Source organism: Piliocolobus tephrosceles, chromosome 1 (assembly GCF_002776525.5).
Source record: "Piliocolobus tephrosceles isolate RC106 chromosome 1, ASM277652v3, whole genome shotgun sequence".
Lineage (NCBI taxonomy): Eukaryota > Metazoa > Chordata > Mammalia > Primates > Cercopithecidae > Piliocolobus > Piliocolobus tephrosceles.
The window spans coordinates 71,083,600-71,109,475 of NC_045434.1; the positions used below are offsets into that span (position 1 = coordinate 71,083,600).

Sequence of the window (25,876 nt, forward strand, 5' to 3'; positions counted from 1 at the left end):
CCAGCCTGGGCAACATAATGAGACCCCCATCTCTACAAAATAGACAACAAATTAGCCAGACATGGTAGTATGTCCCTGTAGTCCCAGCTACTTGGGAGGCTGAGGTGAGAGAATCTCTTGAGCACAGGAGTTTGAGGCTACAGCCATAATTACAAGCCATGATCATGCCATTGCACTCCAGCCTGGGCAACAGATTGAGACCCTGTCTCCAGAAAAATAAAAAAATAACAGGTGCTGGTGAGGCTGTGGAGTAAAAGGAATGCTTATACACTGTTGGTGGGAATGTAAATTTGTTCAGCCACTGTAGAAAGCAGTTTGGAGATTTCTCAAAGGACTTAGAACTACCATTCGACCCAGCAAACCCTTTACTGGGTATATACCAAAAGGAAAATAAATTGTTCTACTGAAAAGACACTCAGATGTTCATTGTAGCACTGTTCACATTGGCAAAGACACAGAATCAACCTAGGTGCCCATCAACAGTGAATTGGATAAAGAAAACATGGTACATATATACCATAGAATACTATGCAGTCATAAAAAAGAATGAAATTATGTCTTTTGCAGCAACATAGTTGCAGCTGGAGGCCCTTATCCTGAGCAAATGCAGAAACAGAAAACCAAATACCTCATGTCCTCACTTTTTTTTTTTTTTTTTTTTTTTTTTTTTTGAGATGGAGTCTCTGTCACCCAAGCTGGAGTGCAGTGGCGCTGTCCCGGCTCACTGCAACCTCTGCCTCCCGAGTTCAAGCAATTCTCCTGCCTCAGCCTCCCGAGTAGCTGGGACTATAGGCATGTGCCACCATGCCCAGCTCATTTTTTGTATTTTTAGTAGAGACGGGGTTTCACCATGCTAGCCAGGATGGTCTTGATCTGCTGACCTCATAATCCGCCCGCTTCGGACTCCTGAAGTGCTGAGATTACAGACGTGAGCCACCACACCCAGCCGTGTTCTCACTTTGAAGTGGAAGCTAAACATTGGGTATTCATGGACGTAAAGATGGCACTGAGATTACTAGGAAGGAGAGATGGAAGGGAGCAAGGGCTAAAAAACTACGTATTGGGCACTATGCTCACTACCTGGGTGATGGGATCATTTATATTCCAAACCTCAGCATCATGCAAAATCCCTGTGCAGAAACCTGAACTAGGAAGGAGAGAGGGGAGGGAGCAAGGGCTTAAAAACTACGTATTGGGCACTATGCTCACTACCTGGGTGATGGGATTGTTTATATTCCAAACCTCAGCATCATGCAAAATCCGTGTGCAGCAAACCTGAACATGTACCCACAGACTCTAAAATAAAAGTTGAAATTATTATTTTAAAAAAGGAAAATTTGCATATAACCAGATATTTGGTTCACTGAGCATATGTGTGGTAAAGTCTTCCCTAGAGCCAGGCAGAGCTTTTCAGTTTTTAGTGAGGAGTGCAGTGTTCTCTCACCAGGTTCCTAGAGGACATGATCCAGCTTGGACTCTCCCAGGATCTGTTGGAGAAACAAGTAGGCTCACCATACTGAATGAGAGGAGGGACTTATGTACACAATAAATACGTCAATCCTTGCTTTCTTACAATCTGTTTCAAGTGAAATGGGTTCCCGGAGCACAGTGGGTTGAGAGACGCTGTTGTACGGATGTTCCCTCCCCATATCTCATTTTGAAAAATGATCCTGGATCCCCTCCCCATTGTATCTTTAAAGCAAAGTGACATTAATGGGATACCACTGGAGCCCGGGCATTATGCAGACTAGAGTAAAGCATGCCTCTCCCATGTGTGTTGTTACTATTAGCTTATCCACTCATGTAGAAAGACTGTTTTTGCTGCATGGAGTCTCCCCTCCTGAACCATTGTCGCAGTACTCAAGGAAGGATGCTCTGGCATGATGGAAACAAGATGTGTGAATTCCAATTCTGCCACCTACTTGCAGAATGACCATGTTGGATTCATTGTTTCACGTCTAAGATCCTCATTATCTTCATTTGAAAAATAGGAATAATAATAGCTTCTTCTTAGACCTGATGAGATTACTAAAATAGATCAGCAGTTTTCAAACTTTTTGGTTTCAGGGTCCCTCTGTACTCTTAAAGGTTATTGAGAATCGCAGAGAGCTTTTGTTTATATGAGTTATATCTATCATTATGTATCATATGTCAAGTTAAACAGAAAATTTTGAAGGTTTATTCGTTTTGAAATAACAACTATTCTAACATTTTTCTGTGAGAAATATCTTCCAAAACAAAAGAATTACTGAGAATAGTGTTTGTGTTTTAAATTTTTGTTAAGTCTCTTTAATGTCTGGATTTATAGAAGACAACTGGATTCTCAAATATGCTTCTGAATTCAGTCTGTCATGTTTTAGCTGGATTATGTAGTAAAAATAAAGCTTCACATAGATATGTAATTGGTAAGAGAAGGGTATTTCGATACCTTTCTCAGTTACATGTGATGTTCTTATTTGATTCATCACTAAACTTTGATAATTGATGTTGTCTTAAAAGTTGTGATGTGCATTCGGAAACCATATTGTGAACTTTATGTACTCAGTGACATAGAATCTATTGGCTTCCCTTACACTTGGAACGACTTTTTTGCCATGCATAACTTTTGAAACAGTGTCATTGGCCATTTGGAAAATATTACTTACCTAGATTGTACAAATCTCCTGAAAATTGACTCATTTTATGAAACCATATCAAAAAATCATATTTCTTAATATTGCCACTAGTCTCATCAGATAAGTCTTCAGTATTGAGAAGCTGTCAGGCTCAGGATGGCAGATCTGTGTTTCCCAAAATTCTAATTTTTCCTTGAAAACTCAAATTTTATCATTGGCAGCAAGTGTTGTTTTCCAGGAAGTGACAGGCTCACTTCATTCATCTCAGTAATATATCTGCCAAATGCTCAAGTCTGAATAACCACAGTTTATCTAAAACTGTTCTTTCAAGTTAAAAAAAAAAAAAAAAAGAAAGAAAGAAAGAAAAAAAAGGCCAGCAATGTTTCCAAGAAGAAAGTGGCTAGTTCAGTTTACATCGCCAGTGATTGCACCAGTACTCTTTCGTGACATAGCCACTGGACTTCAGTACGAAGCAGAAATACTTTTTGCATTCTTCCTGCTTCACTATACAATGCCAAAGAGATATATACTTAAGAATCGAAATTTAGTAAAGTTAATATTCATTTAGTAAAGTTAATTTCATGAATGTCGGGGACGTTCATGAAACTGGCTTTCCCCCTCTTACTAACAGTGTGGCAGTAAAGAGTACAGTGTTTCTGACCAGGCGCGGTGGCTCATTCCTGTAATCCCAGCACTTTGGAAGGCTGAGGTGGGTGGATCAGCTGAGGTCAGGAGTTCGAGACCACCCTGGCCAACATGGTGAATCCCTGTCTCTACTAATACAAAAATTAGCTGGGCGTCATCACACCTGGCCATCATCCCAGCTACTCAAGAGGTTGAGGGAGGAGAATTGCTTGAACCCAAGAGGTGGAGGTTGCAGTGAGCCAAGATTGCACCATTGCACTCCAGCCTGGGCAATAGAGCAAGACTCTGTCTAAAAAAAAAAGAATACAGTGTTTCCTGGGCTTTGATTTACGCTCAGGTATCTGAAGGTTTACTACCCTCCAGGAACCTTTATGCCTTACACCTTCTGCATCACAAATGTTAAGACAGTGAGAAAAAAAGCAAATAATCTGAATTCTGTCTCTCACCAACTCCCTGAAATGGTGTCCAGGACCCCAGCAGTCTGCAGACCTTCTTGAGAACCACTGGGATAGAGTGTAGAAATGATGTATATATCATATTTCAGCCAACACTGAAAAGTTAGCCTTTACTTCCTGCTCTTTATTGTTTGTGGCTGTGGACTTGGTGACAAGCTGGTTCGAATGAAGGCCAGCCTTTGGGAGAGGTATTATTTTGATGAAATCTAGAGTTCTTTCCTAGTTCCCTAGAGCTTAGTTGCCTACTCTCTCCTTGGGATGTTACGTGGAGGCTGCAAACAAGTATTGGTTTCAGGTTAACTTTACTACTGGTTTCTGTGCAGGAAAACCTGTATTAATCCTTGTTTTTTTTTTTGTATGTTGTGGAGCTAATAAATATCTTTTTAACCATGATAATTTTCTAATCTCTTACATCAGGGGTTCTTAACGCTGGTGTCAGAGGCTCTTTGCTGGTCCTACATATGGGCTTTTAAGTGGCCCCTGAGCCTGTTCATTTTTTTGTTGTTCAGCATTTAACAACAAGTTAAGTGCTGTTTAACTTATTCATGTTGAATGAATTTCAAAAAGCCCTTGAAATTTTACAGACTTCTTTTGTTCATTAGGGTTGGGGGAGAAGGTGGGTTATTAGAGAAAGTTAAAAGCTTCAACCAAGTTCTCAGAGGTCTCTAACCTGCCCCCTATAAAAACAAACATTAAAGATGACTTTTCGGATGGACATTTTTAAAGGGTAGCATCTCCCACCGTTATCTATTTTCTGATACACCTCTCCGTGGAAAGAAGTTTGCAAGCTTCCTCCCTGGCTCTGCTGTCTTTGTTTTTCCTCCCCTGGGCATTTCTGCACAGCGCATGTCACCCAGTGCTTGCTGACGAGTCACTTCACCGTGATTTTTTTAGTGCATTTCCCGAGAGGGCAAGGGTCTGTGCATCTTGTTTCTTTTATATTCCAAAATGCAAAGTCAGTTCAGTCCCTTCAGATATACCCTGGGGGTTAGGGGGAGTATTTTAGACCAGAGAATACATCAGTTAAATTATCAGGTTCCTTTTTGAACTATTGAGGTGTGCAAACTTGGAATATTTATTTATGCCTCAACCCCAAGATGTGTGTTTCTCCCACATTCTTCAGTCTGCTTCTTGGAATCCAAGTGCTGTCATGAAAGCTGCAAGGCAGTCTGTTTAGTTCCAACAGCAGAATTTTTGGAAGACTTCCTTGATGCTGTAGGAGGAGTGTGGTGACTACCACTTGCTGACGAGAAGCAGCAGAGGATTCTGCAGCGTGACAATATGTATATCCGTATTATAAGATGTCAGCCCCACCGTGCACGCTTCCGCCCCCGCCCCCGTCAGCTCTGCTGGGCTGCAGAGGAGGTGGGACGAGGTGGCACAGGGTGGCTCTGCGGCAGCGTAGCCGCTTCATGGTGTCGGTATCTCCACAAGTCCAGAAGCTGGCTTCACCGGGATGGGAAAGAGTTAGACAGCAGGTTTTACCGATTGCGCTCTGACTTAAACAATGTAATTGTTCCCTACTTCAGAAAAAAAGTAAAGAGTTTTGTAGTATGTGGCTTAATTCAGTGGCTTTTCAGCTTTTGAAAAAGCTTTGGTTCATCTCACACAATACACACGCTAGCACCTAACAGTTGGGAAGCAACAATGTCCCCGTCCTTTATGGGAAGCAGGAAAATGATATAACAATGAATAAGTTGAATTGACCCCATTATGAAGAGGCAGAAGAATAGCTAAATAGTACACTGACAAAATGGGCATGTGTAGCAATCAGATCCCATAATACCGTATTCAAGAATCTGTCTCTTGGCAGGGGCACGGTGGCTCATGCCTATAATACCAGCACTTTGGGAGGCTGAGGCAGGTGGATGGCTTGAGCCCAGGAGTTGGGGATCAGCCTGGGCAACATGATGAAACCCCGTCTCTACAAAAAATACAAAAATTAGCCAGGCATGGTGGCACATGCCCTGAAGTTCCGGTTACTTGGGAACTGGTGTGGGAGAATGGCCTAAGCCTGGGAAGTCGAGGCTGTAGTGAGCCAGAATCACGTCACTGCACTCCAGCCTGGGTGACAGAGTGAGACCCTGTCTTAAAAAAAAAAATCTGTCTCCACTTGCTAGGTTGCACTTTGAAACTTAGCTTTCTGGACAACATTCGCATAGTCCTAGCATACTAAATTCCATCTTTGCATTACTTGCAGTTTCTAAATAATGAGAGTTGTCACTCACATGGGATTTTCACTAGAGCAGCTGCACCCCAATACTCCATCTTCATGGGGTCAAACCTACAACATGGTTTTGTTTATTTCTGTGCCTCTTTAGCAGGTGAGAAAATCAGGACATAAGAACCTTGACTTGCCCTGAACTACTGACCAGTAGTACAGATGATGTTCATAGCCTTGGTGATTTTGGCCAGGTCACCGGTCAGTCAGAGCCATTGTCCCTCATCTCTTTGGACAGCACCCTTCATACTGGTGGGCTCGGTAAATGTGAGTGCGTGCACTGTTTGACTCACTCACTCCTCAAAGGCTAAATCTGGTCAAACTCTCGTTAAGGAACATGCGCCTTCTTGGTGGGAGAGTAAGGTAAGGTGAACCTTGGCTCTGCTTTCCAACCAGGTGGCTTTTGTTATTGCATGATAAAATGTACAGCTTCACGTTTCTGTGCCTCTCACCACTACAGTGCCCTTTCTGTTTTTAAGGAAAGAAGGATTGTCCAAATGTGGAAGATGCAAGCAGGCATTTTACTGCAATGTGGAGTGTCAGGTAGGTGCTGGGCCATTGGCAGGGAGGGCCTAATTTCCTCTGAAGTCCTCTTCCTTGTCATGGCATTCCTCAGCGCCCCCCTGTAGCCAGAGCTGGAAAGCATAGGATGTGGCTGGCTATCCTTGGATGTATGCTGACCCCAACCTCACAGGCAGCCAGTGATAGGCAGTAACAGTTTGAGGCCGCATGCAGCACCAAAATTGAGGTGCAGAAGAAGAGAAGACCATGTTAGATACAGGCAAGTGTGCTAGCAAGTTTGCCCCAAGGACTGCAGCCACAGATGGAAAATGCAGAGATGACAAATAAACAATGTTAAAATGCTGTCTTTAAGTTTTTAAATTTTTTATTGTTGTATTTTTATAAATTCCTCCATAGCAGGCTACATCTTACCCTTGGGCTGTTTGAATCCAACCTGCTTACAGCGAGACTCAGATGAGCCCCTGGTCCAGCCTCTGTGTAGCCAGAGGGGGGCTATTCTGAACTCGTAATTGGAGCCAGCGCCTCAGGAGCAGGCAGGACTGAGGGGTTCAGGATGGATGAGTCTCAAATGAATCCTGAAATGTAGGAATGGGATAATAAGGAGGATGTTGGAGGAATTCTTGGTAGACTCTTTGAGGGCCTAAGAGTGGTATTTCCCAAACTGTTAAAGTAAACACTGGTTCCACAAAATGTTCGGAGATATTTCACAGAAAATGCATTTCATGTTCAAACAATTTAGGGGAACGTGGTCTCTTTACTTCAGAACTTGTTATAGTCTTTGATACACTAGTATGGCATTGTGAATTTCTAAGCCTTCTTGTTCGATCTCTCTATACCCCCGCCCCGGCATTTATTTTTAAAGGGAACCTATTAATATACCTTGGGAAATGGCGATGCTGTTAAAGGGTGGTTCTATGGTACAGGGAAGATTTTCTCCCTATCTGCATCTCTTTTTGTTGTTCCAAATACCTGGTGTTGTCCTTCTCCCCTCCCCACCCTCCAGCCCCATCCCCAGTCTACTTTGGCTTACCCACTATTTTTTTTTTTTACTTTCTCACCTCCCTACACTGTTGGCCTCTGAAAGGCCTCAAAGAGCATTATTTAGCAGCGGGAGAGATTGCTAAGCCCTGATGTCTCATCTGACTGTAGCGCCCCAGGGACAGCGGCCCCTCTCCATAATGGAGCACAGGCTGAGACCTTGGCTTGGGAATCTCAGACTCTGCCTTGGCTCTGAAGACCATATGCACCGTCCCCTTCCCTGTGTTTCCCACAGCAGGCTCCTAGAGGCTGTCAGCCTGTGTGGCAGTGAGAATATAAATGGAGCTCGTAGTTGAGTTTTCGGGGAGGGTGCCTTCTTTTGAAGAGGAAAGATCATACTTTGCTCCTACCAATTGTAGATAGAGTAGTGCATTGGTATTGTAGAGATCAGCAGGCCCTGCGACATATACAGTTTGATTCTAGGCCTGCCAGATGAGTTAGCTGTTTCTATATGTAAGTTAAACACTTCTAAAAAGTTAACTCATTCCATTCTGGTTCTGTAGCAAAGCAAGCATAGGGAGTCACATGTAGTTCAGATCATATAGCATAGAGTAGCAGGAGGCTGTGGTCCTAGGAGCAGGTCCTGGCTCTGCTACTTGTATGAAATTGGCAAGTTATGGCCGGGCGCGGTGGCTCACGCCTGTAATCCCAGTACTTTGGGAGGCCAAGGCGGACGGATCACCTGAGGTCAGGAGTTCAAGACCAGCCTTGCCAACATGGTGAAACCCCGTCTCTACTAAAAATAGGAAAAAATTAGCCAGGCATGGTGGCGGGTGCCTGTAATCCCAGCTACTCTGGAGGCTGGGGCCAGAGAAGCGCTTGAACGTGGGAGGCGGAGGTTGCAGTGAGCGGAGATCGCCCTTTTGTACTCCAGCCTGGGTGACAAGAGTGAAATTCTGTTTCAAAAGAAAGACAGAAATTGGCAAGTTACAAAACATCCCCGAGGCTCAGTTCCTTTAAATCTGAACTGAGGACAGTGGTGCCCACCTTGATGAGTTAGGGACCACGTGATGTGATAGATATTAAAGTTTTATATAAGCTGTTACCCTATATACAGGTGTGAGGAGTTAGTATAAATCATATTACAGTCCACAGGAAAATCGAATTTGTGTAATTCAGGCTAGACTAAAGCTTAGCTTTATGCAAAGAAATAAACAGCACAGTTTTGATTTAAGGGGCTTGGTTTTTCAGCCTGAGAGAATGAGTGGATTCTAAGAACTTGAGGGTACTGATGGTGTACGTTGTGTGAACAATGCTTATTACAAAATGAGTCTTAACTCCGTTAAGTAGCTGTGAACAGTGTATTAATGAGTACCATCAGAGTGTGTGGCATGTGGAGTTAGCTGCGAGTCTTGAGTCTCCTAAGCACGCTGCTAAACTGTCTTCTGTTAGGCCTTACGGCGTGGCAGTATTTTGATGAATCGTCATGGCCCACGTTGGGATTTGAGATGCCCATTTATGGTTTCCCTGTCCCCAGGACCTAGAATCCCAGATGTGCAGATTCAGAGACCTCATTTGTAAGCGTGCAATGAGGGGTGTCCTCCCTTGGGGGAGGCTCACATTAACCAATATCCCAACCTCTATGTGCCACAATGCCAGTTTATTACTCTACAATAAGAAGTTGAACAGTCTAGATGTCCTGCCCTTGAACAAAACTATACAGGTGGTCACTTCATAATAAGACAATTGCTTAGGGGAGCAAGGAACTCCAGGATGGAGGAAACAGTTATGGGATTCTACTGTTGCGAGGCTGCAGGCCAAGAGAGCCTGCTGTGTTCAGCCTCATGATGGAGTTTCCCCTGCTGCTTACTCAGTTCCCGGGCAGGGGACCCTGAGCACTGGGGATTACTTCTGCAATTCTGCTTTCCTGTGCTTCTGTTAAGTATCTGGTGACCAAAGCACCCTTGTAGGAGGTGAGTGGTACCGCAGCTCCTGAAGCCTCTTGTTTCTAGAGGTGGCAGGTTGGATCTGACCTGTAAGTTTCATTTTTGTTTCATCTCTCTCCCACTGCTGAAGGAAGAGGCTAATGACCATTAAGGTTTTTCATCCTTTGGTACTGAAGAACTAAATAAGTATGGGCAGTGTATTATAAAGAGATAGAGCAGACATAAAGGTTTAATAAAAGTAAGTGCCTAGAAATAAAGGGTAGTGCAAGGGCTTCGTAAAGGAAATCATTAGGGAGGAATCTGGGGCATCTGCTCCAGATAAAAATGTGTTCAGGGTTTGGCTTAAGGGAGCGCTTGCATGGGATCAAAGTAGAGGCTCTGCTTAAAGGATAAAACGTGGCACAAAACAAGAGCGCGATGAGGAAGGTAATTGAGTGATTCTCCACCTAAGAAAGCATGGCCCTCAGTTGCCAGTAATTAACTGGTCCTTTCTCAAAGGTAGGCCCTACCCCCCTGGAGTCATCAGGTGGTCGGTGCCACACAGCAGATGGTGGAGTTGGGATAGAGGTTATCGAGTTCAATGTGTCAATAGATAAGAAAGCATAGTCCCAACTGGTTGGGTGATCCAAGATCACCCAAGGTCAAACAGTGGCAGAATGAAGATGAGACTTTACACACTACTTGGGGAGGGCTTTCACCCCTTTACAGTAGTGTGCTTGGGAGAAGTGAGGGCCCTCTAGAAAAGGAGGTGCTGTGGGAATGTCAGAGAAAGAGAAGTGGCCTTCAGTGGATGTGAAAGGAGAGAGCTGCGTCCGTTGTTGCCTTGGCCAGAAACCTCTCCAAGAGTCCTAAAGGCTCACATTGCTTCCTGGGGGTTTCCTCTTTACACAGAGTAAAGCTTCTTAGGGGATCCTAGCCATGGTGTATGTTCTCCCCAAGCCCTCTTCTGTCTGCATGCTGTGCTTTCGGATTTTGCTTTATTTGATACAGTTTTGTTCTATCTTGTCCTGTTACTTTCCTCTTAGTTCACTTGACTCAGTGTGATGGTGCCAGAGGAAAGATTTTAATTGCTAATGCATGAAAGGATAATGGGAGGAAATACAAAAGAAACAAATTCCTTTTTATTTCGGCGTGTTATTTTGTAACTTGTGTGTTTTAATGAACTGTATTTATTTTTCTAAATACACCTGGGAAGCAAAGTATATTATTCATTCACCCATTCACCCATAAATTGTACCAGGATATTTTCAAGAGAAGAGTTTTAGAAAGTTATTATATAGAATAAATCATTGGGCAGTAGAACTTTCTAGGGAATATTTCTTGACTGTAATGACTATAAAGAAGAAAACCTTTGTGTTTTAGAGCTGAGGGGGTTATGAGTAAGCTTTGAAAGTAGGAAGGGATTTTTTTTAAGTGTGTATGAGGAGCATGTGAGAAAATAGTAGGCCCTTATCATTAACTAGAAAATAACTGAAGTATAGAACATGTCTAATAAATGCTATTGTTATGGGTGATTCGTGTAATGGGGCCACAGTCGTAGGTTCAATCCTGGATCAGTTCTCTCCTGTGAGCCATAGGAAGCATCTTAAATTTGGGCCACTCTTTTTGTCTAAATCTTTAATATCACCAGTAGGAAGAAATGCATGTGAATGACTGAGTATGTCTCATCGCTTATATTGGGAAAACGCAAAGCGTATGTCCTGGTGATGGTAGCTCAGCAGCATGGGCCATCTTTGTATAAGGTGGTCAGGTGTCCACCTGATTGCTTTTGTACTCTTCTTCTCAAGGATCATGCTAGTGGAAAGCAGAAATCCTGTGACATTTTTTCCCTGTTCCACATTTTAAGAAATCACATGTGAATGTGTACAGGTAGACTGTGTTTGTTGTTAGAAGAATAGAAACACCAAATGCTAGAGGCAGAAAAGGGACTTCATGATGAAAATCCAGTCTCCTTATCGAGGAAGGCAACATATTTGCTCAGCAGGAAACTAGATGCCGTAGTAATCACTCTTTTCTTCCAGTGTTGGACATGCTGGTGCACCATGAGACAATTTTGCAACTCTTTATGCATCTTTAAGCATTTTTGACTATGCGCAAAAGTGAAAGTCATGCACAGTAGTTATTATCTTAGTTGAAAATGAATGGGAAGTTTTAAAAGAGGACCATCAGTATGAGAAATTCCATATCTCACCTTTTTTATAGATTTGATTAAGTTGCACAATCTGTCCTCATTATGGGAGAATCAGAAAGTGCAGACTAATAGAACAGAATAAGTATTCATAATCTTATTCCTTGAGAGAATACTTTGGTATATATCTTCCTGAATCCCTTCTGTGCTTATATGTGTATTTTATTATTTTAGGAAAATAAGATCCAGGTTTACAGAAAATTTTATAAGGATTGCAATCAGGGCAGGAGCACTATCTTGAATTTTGAAGAATAGTGGGAAAACTTTTAGAAGAATTGATAACATTTAAAAAAGCATAAAGAGTTGCAAAATCACTCTGTATACAGCAGTACTGCCAGTATTCAAAAATAATTTATAACATTCGTTCCTATTCATCAGGTTAGCCTAATTTTTTTTTTCAATTTTGTCCAGTCTGGTTGCTTATAATTTCTTACAGGCAAAACTAGGGTAGTTGCCTCTGTCAGGTTCTTTAAAGTATGTGGACCATCTCTGTGATAGAAGAGAATGTATCGAAATATGCTTAAAACCTGACATTTTTACTAGATACTATCACATCTTCCTTTTTTAAGAATTAAAACTGTGCAGTGCCATCATGGTATATCTCTGCCCTTCCTCCATTAATCCAAAGCCTTCAAAAAAGAAAGTGAAACAGTATTACTATGGTAAATTTTCTTTAATGAAATTTAACCTGATTCTGCATTTTCTTGGTTATCCAGCTACCTGATTTTAACTGCTATGAGTGGGACTGTATCTAATTGTAGGTGCTCTTTTATCTTGGTTCTGACATTGCCATAAACTGCTTAAAGTCAAAGACTTCATCTCCCATCCCTGCCTCTAGGGTCAGTTGCAGGACTTGCTGAACGAATGAATGAATGAATGAACAATTACCAACGTTTCAGAGCGCAGCCTGGGCCAGGCATTGTTCTGAGTGCTTCTTGTGGATCTGCTGATGGGATCCTTTGCATCTGCATGAATGCGTGATGATCCGTATTTGGCCCACATTTGTTGGTAGTCTTCAAGCTTGATATCTGATTATCACTGTTGGAAGGTGTAAACTCATAGACTCAGAATTCTGGACTTGCTAAGTAACTTAAGGATCATGTTATTTACAGCCAAGGAGACAGATGCAAAGGGATTAAGAGACCTGCGTAGTCACACAGCTGTTTCGCTGCAGAGTGGGAATAAATGGCAGGTTTCTTGAGTGCCAGGTCAGTAGCCCTCCTGCTTGACAGCACTCTGCTTTCCTCCCAAAGCTTTCCTTATGTTTGATTCCCTTCCTTTTGAGGACATTTATATCAATAAATGGCACCATTATGTAATATTTACAGTAACATTAATTTTAAATCAACTACATTAATAAATAGATTGTATTTTGTAAATAGTTATATTAATAAATGTTCATATTTAACTTCCCAGGAATTCATTGTAGTTGCTAAACACCAAAGCCCCACCTGCAGTTCAGAAAACAACAGCTTGCAGGCCCATTAGGGACAGAGTTCATGTCTTGGAGCTTTCTTGGAGTTCCTGGAGTCAGAGTGGGCATTTGTCTATAGTTGTTAATGATCCATCTGTCCCCAGCTGGTAGGTCCCCTTATCCCCTCAGATATCCCGAGGGTCATCGCTGTCTTTTCCTCTTTGCTCTGCAGCTGAGGAGGGAGCTGATTAGTCTGCAGGGAGCCAGACCCACCTGTTCCCACCTCTTTGCCTCATCACCATGCTCTCATTTTAGGCTTTGGCTAAAAACAGATTCTCTTCTCCCTTGTGCATATCTTGTCATTTCTTTTCCTCCCTGCTCTTAGTTATATTTGGCGCGGCGTTATTTAACTCTGCAGAACATCTTGGCCCAGAACTTGAGCTAAGGGGCTGTACCACAGACTGCATTAAATCATTAAGTGACAGTATGTGCGTCCTTCTTGGGGGATCAGGGTGGAGGGAAGGGGGTGAGGGGACATCTTCATTCCTTCAGCAATTATATTGAGTGCCTAGTAAATGCCAGGCACTGTTGTCAGTTCTGGGGTTACAGCTATGAACAAAATAAAGTTTCTTTATTTTCCTGGGGAGAGACAGACACTAAACCAAACAACTAATCAATATGTAATATGCTCAGGTGGTGAGAAGTACTAAGAAGCTGCAGAAAACGAGGAAAGGGAGAATGATGGGGAGGTGCTGTTTCTGACAGGGTGATGGTGGCAGGTATCTTGAGAAGGTGACATTCCAGCAGCGGCTGGAGAGGCGGAGGGAGGGAGCCACATAGATACCCAGGGGAGGAGAGTGCTAGCCACAAAACAGAGCAAGTGCAAAGGGCCTTGAGACAGGTGCATGGCTCCAGGCACAGCCAGGACACTGCTGTGGCCAAGTGCAGTGAGGCAGGCGAGAGTGCGGTGGGAGATGATGGGCTAGGGGTGGTACAGGGGCACTCCCATCATGTATGGCCTCCTAGGTTACCTTTAGCGCTTGGCCTTTTGCCTGGATGAGAAAAGCCGTTAGGTTTTGAGCTGAGGACTGGCCTGATCTGAGTTTTGTCAACAGGATCCCTCAGGCTGCTCTCTGGAACCTAGTCCCTGGGAGCAAGGACAGAAGCGGGCATCCAGTTAGAAGGCAGTGGCAGGACATTAGTCATGAGAGACGTTGGGGCTGCAGCCGGGTAGAAAGGTTGGGGTACTAAGAAGGGATCAGATTCCGGGCAGAGACAGAGGATTTGCTAGAACTGACTAAATGTGGAGCGTGAGTGAGAGAGCAGCATCAAGGATAACTCTAGCTTTCTGGCCTGAGCATATATTTTTATTTTTGAGACAGAATCTCACACTGTTGCCCAGGCTGGAGCTCAGTGGTGCAGTCTCAGCTCACTGCGACCTCCGCCTCCTGGGTTCAAGCGATTCTCCTGCCTCAGCCTCCCGAGTAGCTGGGACTACAGGCACACGCCACCACACTCGGCTAATTCTTTTATTTTTAGTAGAGATGGGGTTTTACCACGTTGGCCAGGCCAGTCACAAACTCTTGACCTCAGGTGATCCACCCATTCAGCCTCCCTGCCCTGAGGATTTATGGCCATTTTCTGAGCTAGGGAAGGTCAAGGACAGAGAGGATAGTACCCCACCATGGTGAAAGAGACAGTTTGTAAGGGCTCCCATCAGTATACAACGTGCTCTGACATTTCCCACCTAAAAAAAAAAAAATCCCCCGCAACTTTCCACACTACTCTAAGCTGTGTCTCCTTTCATTCTCTCTTGAATTTGCTCCCAGTCGTTTCTTACCCCATCATCCCACCAAAACAGGTTTTTATGAAAACCAGCAAGCTTCCATGATTCCAGATCACATTCTCCGTCATCTCACACTAAACCTATATCCAGCACTGGCATCATCGTTTACTCTCTAATCCTCAAAGTACTTTCCTCCCTTGGCCTCCAAAACGCCATGGTGTCCTTCTCTCAGTGCCTTCCCCATGTCAAGTGATGACGCCTCCACCCTTCCAGCAGCAAGTGTCCCTACCTTCATCCCCCTACCTGGGGCAGGAAAACTTCAGGGCATATGATAGAAAGAATACTACTGTTAGGCCAGGCATGGTGGCTCAAGCCTGTAATCCCTGCACTTTGGGAGGCCTGAGCAGATGGATCATGAGGTCAAGAGATCAAGACTATCCTGGCCAACATGGTGAAACCCCATCTCTACTAAAAATACAAAAATTAGCTGGGCATGGTGGCGGGCACCTGTAATCCCAGCTACTCAGGAGGCTGAGGCAGGAGAATCGCTTGAACACAGGAGGCAGAGGTTGCAGTGAGCCAGGATCCTGCCACTGTGCTCCAGCCTGGCGACAGAGCGAGACTCCATCTCAAAAACAGAAAGAAAGAAAGAATACTACTGTTTTATCCAGTGCATCTTTGGGAAGTCCTAAATATTCCTAAATTTCTTCCAGTATTGCCCTTCATGGAACCCTCATTTGTGCTTTTTAAAAAGTCACCTGTAAAAGGGACTCATTGCTGTGTAAGTCAACTCTCCATTATTTGCCCTGACGTGAGAACAAAACCAGAGCGGAACTGTGAGGCAACAGAGCCAAATCAATGGCTGATACTCAAATCGCTCCCTCTGCAATTTGACAGCTTGAACAGATGATGGAAAAATGTATGTGTTGTTTGGAATAATGAGGAGCTGCAGAAAGCCATGAGGTGCTTGAGGAAAAAACACAAAGTAGATCTTCTCATCCCAACAACCTTGACCAGGCCCGAGTCGAGGTCATACAATCCTGTCTATCTTAAAGGATGTTTTAATCTCTAGCTTTTGTGAGCATCCTCGTGTTTTCCAAAAGGAAACATATTTTACTTGACCTTTACTAGGGGGACTCATTGCATCCTCTTCTCTCACACTTTATTCCAGTGTATGTGCTGTTCTTTAATAATGTTTTTTTCAATCTTCCCAGAAAGAAGATTGGCCCATGCACAAGCTGGAATGTTCTCCCATGGTTGTTTTTGGGGAAAACTGGAATCCCTCGGAGACTGTAAGACTAACAGCAAGGATTCTGGCCAAACAGGTGAGGAAATGGGACAGCGTTCAAATGCATTTTATTTTATTTTATTTTTAAAGGTCAGAAAGATGAGTAACTGACCTTTGGTAACCATCTCTCGTTAAACATCCTTAGACTCCATTTCGTACCATATCCATATGGACAAGGGTGGGGAAAATACTCCAGGCATAATCTGGTTCGTTGTGTGCCCTGTGCAATTAGGTTTTTGCTCACCCCAGACCAGGAGCATAGCCACAGCTCTGAAATTCTGAGCTGTTTTCATGACAGGTTTACATAGAAGTACATGACATGAAAAGCCTGACCCCAAATAATTAGAGCTTCCTAGGGAAGCAGATTGGTCTGAGCAGCTTTGAGATTTTCCCCTCTTTCCATTCTGACATAAAGAGTGTACTCTGTTCCCCTGTCCTGTGCAATATTCTGCTGTTTCTTGGCTCCTTTCTTGCCTGTGCATAGGCAGGCAAAGAATTGGATGGAACAGCCATGACTATGACATGTGCAAAGAAGAGAAAGAATGGAAAAGTAGAAATAGAGGCAAGGGAGAGGGGAAGAGAGTTAAAAAAAAAAAAAAAGTGAAGAAGAAGGAAAGAAAGAGGCGCCCTTGATGGAAACAGATGATAGTCATCAATGGCTTTCTCCAGAGGTGATACCAACTCTGACTATTCAGAGTCAGAATAGTCAGACTATTGGTCTGGTGGGCACAGGCTTGGTGGGCAGGCCTATGCAAACTTACCCTCAAAGACTAAGGAAGCTGAGAGACAGAATAAAGAAGCTGACAAATCCAGCTTATTAGAAACATTTACTAGGACTTATGAACTGAAGCCATGTCTATGTCTTGGGCGGCAGCAAGACAAGATGGTGGATCCCTGCACCATTACCCGCCAGACCCAGGGCTTATATACCATGGGGAAGAAATGTGTACAGCAGTTGAAAGGAAATGTAAGGATGCTATGCGAATCTGCCTGAGAGCAAGATTTGTGCTCAAGATTGTTTTGACCTAAGGCAGGATTTAAGGTAACTGTAGATAAAGTAGAAATCTTAGAAGCATTCCCAGAGCAGGAGTTAACCAGAAGTCAACATGGTGCATCAACATCCAGGATGAAATTGCTTTAGCCACCACACTGACTGTTCTCCCCCTGATCTGGTTCATTCTTGCTGATTGCATGATAATTAGACACCCAATCTTGGAAGGGCCAAACTAAAAAGAGGACAGGAAAATGCCATAGGACTTGTCCTTGTGATCCAATGAAATAGGCAGTGTGGGGCTTAGAAGGCCTGTGTCCAGGCTGTGGAGGTCTTGCTCCTCAGTGTTGTCAGAGAAGTTGGTGGCAGGGCCTCTGGACTATAAATCTTTTAAAGCTGAAATTTCGTCTGGGCAGGCATAGTGGCTCATACCTGTAATCTTAGCACTTTGGGAGGCTAAGGCAGCAGGATTGTTTGAATCCAGGAGTTGGAGACCAGCCTTGGCAACAAAGTGAGACCCATTCTCTGTAATAAATTTTAAAAATTAAAAAAATTTCCCAGGAGTGGTGGTATACACCTGTGGTCCCAGCTATTCTGGAGGCTGAGGCAGGAGAATTGCTTGAACCCGGAACTTCAAGGCGCAGTGAGCTGTGATTGTGCCACTGTACTCCAACCTGAGCAACAAAGTAAATGAGACCCTGTCTTTAAAAATGAAAAAAAACAAAACTGAAATTTCATCTACCTCTTCCATATACCTACCAGCCCTCCTCTGCCCTTAAAGTTTTTCTATTTTTTAATCTAAGCCAAATGTGATGGAAATGATTAGCATGTATCTGTCCCCAGACCAAGTCAGGATCCTGGGCTGTGTAAACAGAAGTAGAACATTTCCAAACTCTGAGGTCATCTTTCCACTATGTTCAGCTTAGGTCAGGTGCTTGCTGAAATGCTACCTCACCAGCTGAGAGTATCCAAAGCCATTCATGGGTTGCCTGTAGAGTGAGACTAAAGCATCAGAATTCTTTCCCTGCAGGAGGTTAACTTTCGGATCCTTAATAACAGTTATCTTTAAATGTATGCAGAGTATTTGGGCTGAATGAGTCAGAGGGAATAGGATGACTGGGTGAGGCATCAGAGCCAGTAAGTCATCAGATGGGATCTCTGCGCATTTTGGGAGGATTGGGTGGCCAAGCCGGTGTTTTATTATTTTCTTCCCCTGAATTATTGATGATATTTATAGTAATATTTTAAGAATTCAGAAGAGGCTGGTAGACTTTCCTGAATGAAAAGCTTTCCCGAGAGAGATGACTTATAAATCTTATAAAAATGCATTCCGTGAATGGAAGATTTCTGCTCTAAAAAAGAACTATTGAGATATTTTGGCACCAGGAGGGTAGTCTGAATGCAAAGATGAGTTTATACAAGCTTCATTCAACTTTTATTATAATTACTACTACTACTAATAGTGTATTAAATGAAAGTTACCTGCCCATCTTTTCATCTCTATAGGACTTGATGATTAAAAAAACAGACCATTTGTATTCTAGTAGCTTGCAAAGGATTAGGGGAGACAGGCTACCAAACTACCAAGGGGAGGCTTAACATGTTAACTAGGGAGGTGAGCGTGCCCTGCTAGACCACCTGTATCCCCAAATTGAATAGCCAGATTACAAAGACACGGCCTTGGGCCAGCTCCTGAGCTCTGCCTTTGAACTCTTGTCAACACCAAGTTTATTCATGTTCTCAAAGCCTAGCGGGTTTACTATTGTTAGCTCCTCTTGGGGTGTCTAGAACAAAGCCAGCAACACGTTTAAAGTGAATCTGGGCTCACAGATACAACCAAAAGTGTTCTTTTTGAAACACAGAATTTGAGATCATTTTAGCCTATGCTTAAAGAAAGTGTAAAATGGATGGGGGGTTTGATTTTGTTCCTTTTTAGAAGGCGAAATAATAAATAGGATGGTTTGTCTGTAGACCCAGTCCTTTTAAGTAAAGACCCTAAAAAGTTGTTGTCCGGCCCTGTTCTTTCCCATAACAGGCATTTCTGAGCCTACTATGTGGATAGTATTATCAGGGTATTAGATACGCAGTAGACATTTTAAAAAGCACTTTAGAAGAGTCTTTGGATTTGGTTGTTGGAGAGCCCTAGTGGTGGAGTCCTTGGGTGCCCGTTTTACTTCCTTAAGAATTGTTACTTTTTCTTTATGTTGATGTAAAAGTGAAAGTGCCACTTTCTACACTGGTTGTTAAAAAATCTATATCTGTATGATGTCTTCCCCAATTGCTAGAAAATCCACCCAGAGAGAACACCTTCGGAAAAATTGTTAGCCGTGAAGGAGTTTGAATCACGTAAGTCTTTCTGTGACCAGCCATGCAGTTCTCTCAGCCACAGATATCACATGGGTTCGGCAGGATTGAAGCGAGGACGGGCTAGCCTGTGCTCAGAGGAGTAGTGATTTCTTTCATTACTAGTTTTTATTTTGACTTTTGTGCTGTTTTGAAAAGCACTTTTAGCTTTTTCCTTCTGAGTTGACAGGATTGTTAGGAAATAATTAAAGGAGGTAGGAGCTCCCAAGATGAATTACTGCACCCTGAGCTACTTCCTGCTGGCCCTCTTGGCATGCTGAATATTTTTGGATCTTTGCTGAATTGCAGTCCTGTAAATAGCTGATGTTTTTACTGAAAGCCATGAAATCAGGGGTTGTCCAGTTGTTTGACCATGGCCCAGATTCCTGGGCCAATTGGGGGGCCCTTGACTAGGCTGAAGCTGTTTATGAGTCATGGCTACTCATCCCTGACCTCGTCACTAACAGTCAGTTGAAATCTCATGTCCTGAGTGACTTCTAGTCATCAGAGGGAGAGGAAGAAGAAATGGCATGCTTTCTTTCCCTAGGGTTTGTCAGTTAAACCAAGTGATGGGGAAGAAAGTTCTCTGGGGGTTCAACATGTTAGTTTTGGGGTTTTTTTTCGCCCTTTCCTTTCCTCTATATCATTTACAGCAACAAAAGATGTAGCTAGAAATCCTGTGTTTTCTACCAGGTGAGAATAATGGATTATTTATCCACAGATCTAGATAAGTTAGACAATGAGAAGAAGGATTTGATTCAGAGTGACATTGCTGCTCTCCATCACTTTTACTCCAAGCATCTCGAATTCCCTGACAATGATAGCCTCGTAGTACTCTTTGCACAGGTAAGGATGCCGACAGCAGGTAACACTCAGTCTGGCCTTTCCCTCTCCAAGCCCCTGTCCCCAGCACGCACTCAGTGAAGATGAATGCCAATAGAACGATGACATCTTCCTGACAACGAAGCTCTGAGCCAATTGGACCCTGTGTTGCCATAGCCTTGCTTGGTGACCTTGAGCAGATCAAGGTCCTCTCTGCTGGCCCTCATTGATGGGTGGAGTGTAGGAAATTCGCCTCTGCCTCTGCCTCACAAAGAGTTCGTGAAAACAAAGGAGTTATCAGTGCCCTGGTACTCTGGCATACTTTAAGCTCTTTGCAAAGAAAAGATCATTTGAAGTTCCTACATTAAATTTAACTTTTACTCTCTTGAACCTTCTGTTCTATCTGTAGTGTTTTTTCACTCTAACCAAGGCTGCACTGTTAGAGCGGAGGCAAAGACAGGTGCCCCGACAGGAGGGCCCTTTGTGATGGCCCGAGGAAGGGCAGTCACTGCTGAGAGAAGCCCAAGTGGGTCTAGGTGTGGGAAGTCTTTCCTGATAGTGGCTAAGAAATCTTGTTTAGAGAAGCCTAAGTTTACCGAAATCAGATCTAAGGAAAACTTAGGTTTCTAAGCAAGAGCAATTTGAAAGTGATTACAGCTTTGGAAACTAGGCCACTGGCAAGGTGAAGACTTGGGCATTGTTAGGAGGAGAGAAGAAAGGGTGCAGCGGCCATGCCTTGGGGAGCGTACAGCCTTCCTGTTATTGTGAGGGTGGTTCTTCCTGGCCTGACTTACTAGATTGGATTTCTCTCTCCCGTGTGCCTTTGCAATTTCCTCTACAAACTGGGCATCTAGTTGAAAGTGACCTTCCCAGAGAAATACTAGAATTCTGCTCCACGGGAGCAAGAAGCTACATCAATCTCCGGATGTGTAAAAGAGATGAAGTGGACACTTCCACGGTTTTATCTTAGAATAGAATAAGCGTTACCTAATGCACCCTTTGCCCAGTGACTCTATTTGCAGGAATCTGTCCTAAGGATATAATCAGAAATCATGGACAGAGATGTACATACAAATTGTTCATTGTAGGATTCTTTTAAAAGCCAAAGGCAGAAAAGAAAGAACGAATGAGGGAAGGAGGGGAGGAAGGGAAGAAGAAAAGAAAAGAGGAAAAGGAAATACTATAAATGGCCAATAGTGGGAGTTTGGTTACATAAATAATGGCATCTCCACGTGATGGAGGGTTACATAACCTTTATAAGTTACGTTTCACAGACTGTCAAAAGCTGTGAGAAACGCTGATGACATAACATTAAGTATCAAAGCAGTATGAAAAAAGGGTATAATACGAAAACACACATACATAACTTAAAGATTAAGTGGAAGTTCACAGTTGTCTTCTGAGTTGGGGAAAAGTTTAGGCTTTTTACTGGGTGACTTTCTGGATTTTCTACCATGAGCATGTATAACTTACAAAAAGCATGCTAAGAAGGAGAAAAAGTCAAAAAGCACACACTTTAAAAATTGCACACGTAAAGAAAGTGGCCAGGCACCATGGCGTGTGTCTGTAGTCCCAGCTACTCAGGAGCCTGAGGTAGGAGGATTGCTTGAGCCCAACAGTTCGAGGCTGCAGTGAGCTATGATCACATCACTGCACTTCAGACTGAGCAACAGAGTGAGACCCTGTCTATAAAGAGAAAAAAAAAATAAAAAGGAAGTGAGTCATTCATCACTTCTGCCCACCTCAGCTTCCCACAACTGTGAACCACTATTAACAATTTATTGAATTCTTTTATAAACTTAGTGTTTATTTAGATATATTTCAGTTATGTGACTGTCATAATCAGAAAAATATGCTATTCCTTGTAGGTAAAAAAGTGGCTTCAAGTTTTGAGTGTTAAGGTAGAAGGAATAAAAGACCTTTCTAATTTTCTTATTATCCTGGGTTTATATTGTACTTTCCTAAGTATCCTGAGACAGTAGATTTGGCTGACAATGGGAAGTGAGGAATGGACTTCTCTTACATTTTCTGAAAAATTGAATACATAATTTTTTTCTGGATTAGATGAAGTATGGTTATATGAGAAAGCATAGAGATGAAGTACACATAAAGTATCTACTTTTCTGGCTATGGAAAAAGATAGCTTTTCCTCTAACGCAGTGATGCATGCTGATAGGATTTCTCAATGTTGACGCAGTAGTTATAGGACCACATTTTCATAACCAAAAATCAAGTCACTCGATCTCACAAGTAGAAGTATATTTGTGGTGAAAGTGACTGACTCTTTGAAATATGGACTGACTCAGAAAATTCAGAACATTTGTATACCTTAAAAATGTGTATATACACACATATACATACACATGTATACACACATGTGACTACAGAGAATTAATTCCTTTACTGACTTTATCAAATATATGTGTTCACACAAATATACACACATATACTTTTTTCATATGTAAATTTGAAAGGGGACATTTACTATCCCCAAAGAAAACTCCAAAGCAAAAATGCAAAGTGCTGCTGTAGCCACATGCCACTGTCCCACCTCTCAGCCAGCAGCTACGTGTCTGCTGTTCCAACCCCTGAACCCTTTCCACCGTCTGGTCCACGGGAGGCTGTTGTGGGTTACCTGGAGACCTGGCAGCAGCTGGCAGCAGAAGGTGACCACACATCTTTGACAGCATCGAGGTGTGTTCTGATCACTGGGAACATATGCATGATTGGGAAGTGTATTTTTGGTGTGCAGCCGACATCTAGTCTAAATGCTAATTATGAGAATAGCTTTAGCAAGGTTCTTATGCCTGATTTGACTTCAGCAAAAGGACCATGGACCATGCATTTTTTCTTAACACACAAGTTCACTTTTTTTCTCTAGGGTTATTTCAGAAGGGAGGGAAAGCTGGCAGGAAAATTGCTATGTAAGTAGGCTTAAACACCATCACGAAAGAAAAAGTAATGACTCTTAGGCTCGTGGAAGCCTTCGCTTATGAAGAAACACACACAGTCTTCCACAGTAAGAGGAGCGGGGGAGGGAATAAAGGGACTGATGGTCATAAAGTGATTGAATCTGAAGGAATCTGGAGTCATCAACTGGTCTAAGTGGGCTTGCTGCAGAGGAGGAACTGAAAAAGCAGTGAAATAAGAATCTCATCTCCCAAAGTAGTCAGAAGCTGTCCCTAGCTCAGTTTTGAAAACTGTTGCAAACTTGTCTGATTCATTGTTACATTCTGAAAACATTTGTACCAGACACTGCTGAGGCGTGCTAGTATTCAGTCTGAGATGATACACAGATCCTTTAGAAGCCAGTGTAATACAGGATACAGGTCATGCTCTGGTAATTTTGTTGAATGAATGAAAACTTTAATTTACTCTTACCTAGTGTTGGTTGATGGTCATTGGTTAATGGTTGTTAAGTCAATGTCTGTATGACAGAATTGGTCAAGGTACTTGGAGTTGGCACAAAAAATAGTATGCGAAGTCTTCTACTGACAAATGCCCAACCCCTCAGGATTTCAAAGGCTGTGTATTATTTTACTAACCCACAGTACCCTCCCATTTTCTGCTTTTTATGTTGAACTGTGAATACTGCAAGTCATACCCATCATACAGCTCTTAATCGCTTTGTATGCCAAGGTTTTCAAGCCCCTGCGTTTGGCCCTTTAACGTGAAGCAGACTAACCACGTTAGCCTTTAGTAGATCTGACCAGTTTTAGAAGGAACGTGGTACAGTGTGAAGAAACCAGAGTTGCTGTTAGAATTGAATTCTGACTCCTGTTCTGCCACTTATTTACATGTCCTTGAGCAAGTAAGTCACTTAATCATTGAACCTTCCTGAGCCTCAATTTTCACATCTGTAAAATGAATTGCTGTAGTAATGCTATAGTGATGTTACAGATTTATGAGATGGTAAATCTGAAGTACCTAGCACAGTGCCTGGCCCATAGTGAGTGCTTGGAGGATGCTAGTTTTACAAACCCCATCTGCTGACCTGAATTGTAACAGTTCAGTGTCTCCAAGTGCAGTTGGAATTGTTCAGTGTGAGTGCCTCACGGACAGAGACTTCATAGCAGCATGGGACAAGCAGAGGTCTCAGCCTTTGTCACTAAGTAGCTTTGTGACTGTGGACAAATCATTGTTCCTCTCTGACTTCAGTTTCATCCTCTAAAAAGTAGACTCTGAGTTTTCTTCCAGCAATGAAATTTTAGAAACATATGAAGATCACCTACCGAATTGTCTTCTAATAGTCTGGTTTTCTTTGATGCCACAAATTTTCAACCTGTTTGTGTTTCTGTTTGTCTTTCTGTGCCCAGTGCCCAGGATGTGAGGGCTCCCAGGACATATCTGTGGAAAGAATGAGTTTATAGAACAGTACATAAGTTAGGCATGTATAGTCCTCATTTTCAGCCTGCTTGCTCTAAGTTAGGCTTCCAGAATGGTGAAAGTTGCCCTTGGTATTTTTCTATGCAACATTTCTTTTTTTTTCTTTTTTCTTTTTTTGAGATAGAGTCTCACACTGTCGTCCAGGCTGGAGTGCAGTGGTGCAATCTCAGCTCACTGCAATCTCCACCTCCCAGGTTCAAGTGATCCTCCTGCCTTAGCCTCCCAAGTAGTTGGAGCAGTTGGGATTACAGGTGTATGCCACTAGGCCCGGCTAATTTTTGTATTTTTAGTAGAGACAGGCCTTCACCATGTTGGTCAGACTGGTCTCGGACTCCTGACCTCAGGTGATCTACCCACCTTGGCCTCCCAAAGTGCTGGGATTACAGGCGTGAGCCAGCTGTTCCGCACATATCTTTTAAAGGGTGAGAAGGTGGCCTGTAGTTGATTCGGCTGAGACTTGAAAGGCAAGGTCTCAGTGCCTTTGCTTTAAGCCCTCAATCCCTCTGCCTTCCCTAACAGAGAGAGGGATAGCAATTAGATTAGATGAATAAGGGCTTCATATTACCACCTCACCTTATGAAATGAGCATTGGATTGATTCCTTTTTTTTTTGAGACAGATTTTTGCTGTTGTTGCTGAGGCTGGAGTACAATGATGCGATCTTGGCTCACCGCAACCTCTGCCTCCTGGGTTCAAATGATTCTCCTGCCTCAGCCTCCCAAGTAGCTGGGATACAGGCATGCACCACCACGTCCGGCTAATCCTTGTTTTTTTTTTTTTTTTTAGTAGAGATGGGGTTTCTCCATGTTGGTCAGGCTGATCTCGAACTCCCGACCTCAGGTGATCTGCCTGCCTCAGCCTCCCAAAGTGCTGGGATTACAGGCGTGAGCTACCGTGCCCAGCCAGATTGATTCTTTTCTTTAAAGACACAGTGATTCAGTGATAGGCTCACGATCATACAAAAGAGCTGTAGCAGAATTGAGATTAGACTCCAGGTATCTTAACTCCCATGCAAGTATGCAAACATCAGTCCTCAGAGTCTTGGGGGTCTTTGGCATGAGTAGGCCACTGTATTCACATGGTAGGTAGGCTACGCTAAGGGATGCGTCACAGTTCTGCTTGTTTGTTTATGCATGGAACTGAAAAGTAAATTTTGTTTGAACAATAACATGGGCAAAAGAAAGGTTTTAAAACCACTACACCAAAACATCTTCCTAATTTGTTAAAGGTCAAAATTTTAAAAAATGATTTCTACCCAGAGAGAAGAAGCTCCAGCT

The 25,876-nt window shown here is 43.0% G+C and overlaps 1 protein-coding gene across 4 annotated transcripts in view; it reads left to right on the forward strand.

Moving 5' to 3' along the window:
* The window catches only part of SMYD2 (SET and MYND domain containing 2), a 56,576-nt gene that overhangs the window by 18,586 nt on the left and 12,114 nt on the right, over positions 1–25,876 (forward strand). For 2 of the 4 annotated variants that reach the window (XM_023203745.3, XM_023203746.3), the window contains exons 2-5: positions 6,416–6,479; positions 15,985–16,095; positions 19,335–19,395; positions 20,114–20,238. In XM_023203745.3, coding sequence (XP_023059513.1) covers positions 6,416–6,479; positions 15,985–16,095; positions 19,335–19,395; positions 20,114–20,238 — 361 coding nt within the window. The remainder of the gene's footprint in view (positions 1–6,415; positions 6,480–15,984; positions 16,096–19,334; positions 19,396–20,113; positions 20,239–25,876) is intronic. The other 2 variants (XM_023203748.3, XM_023203747.3) reach the window with 2 other exon arrangements.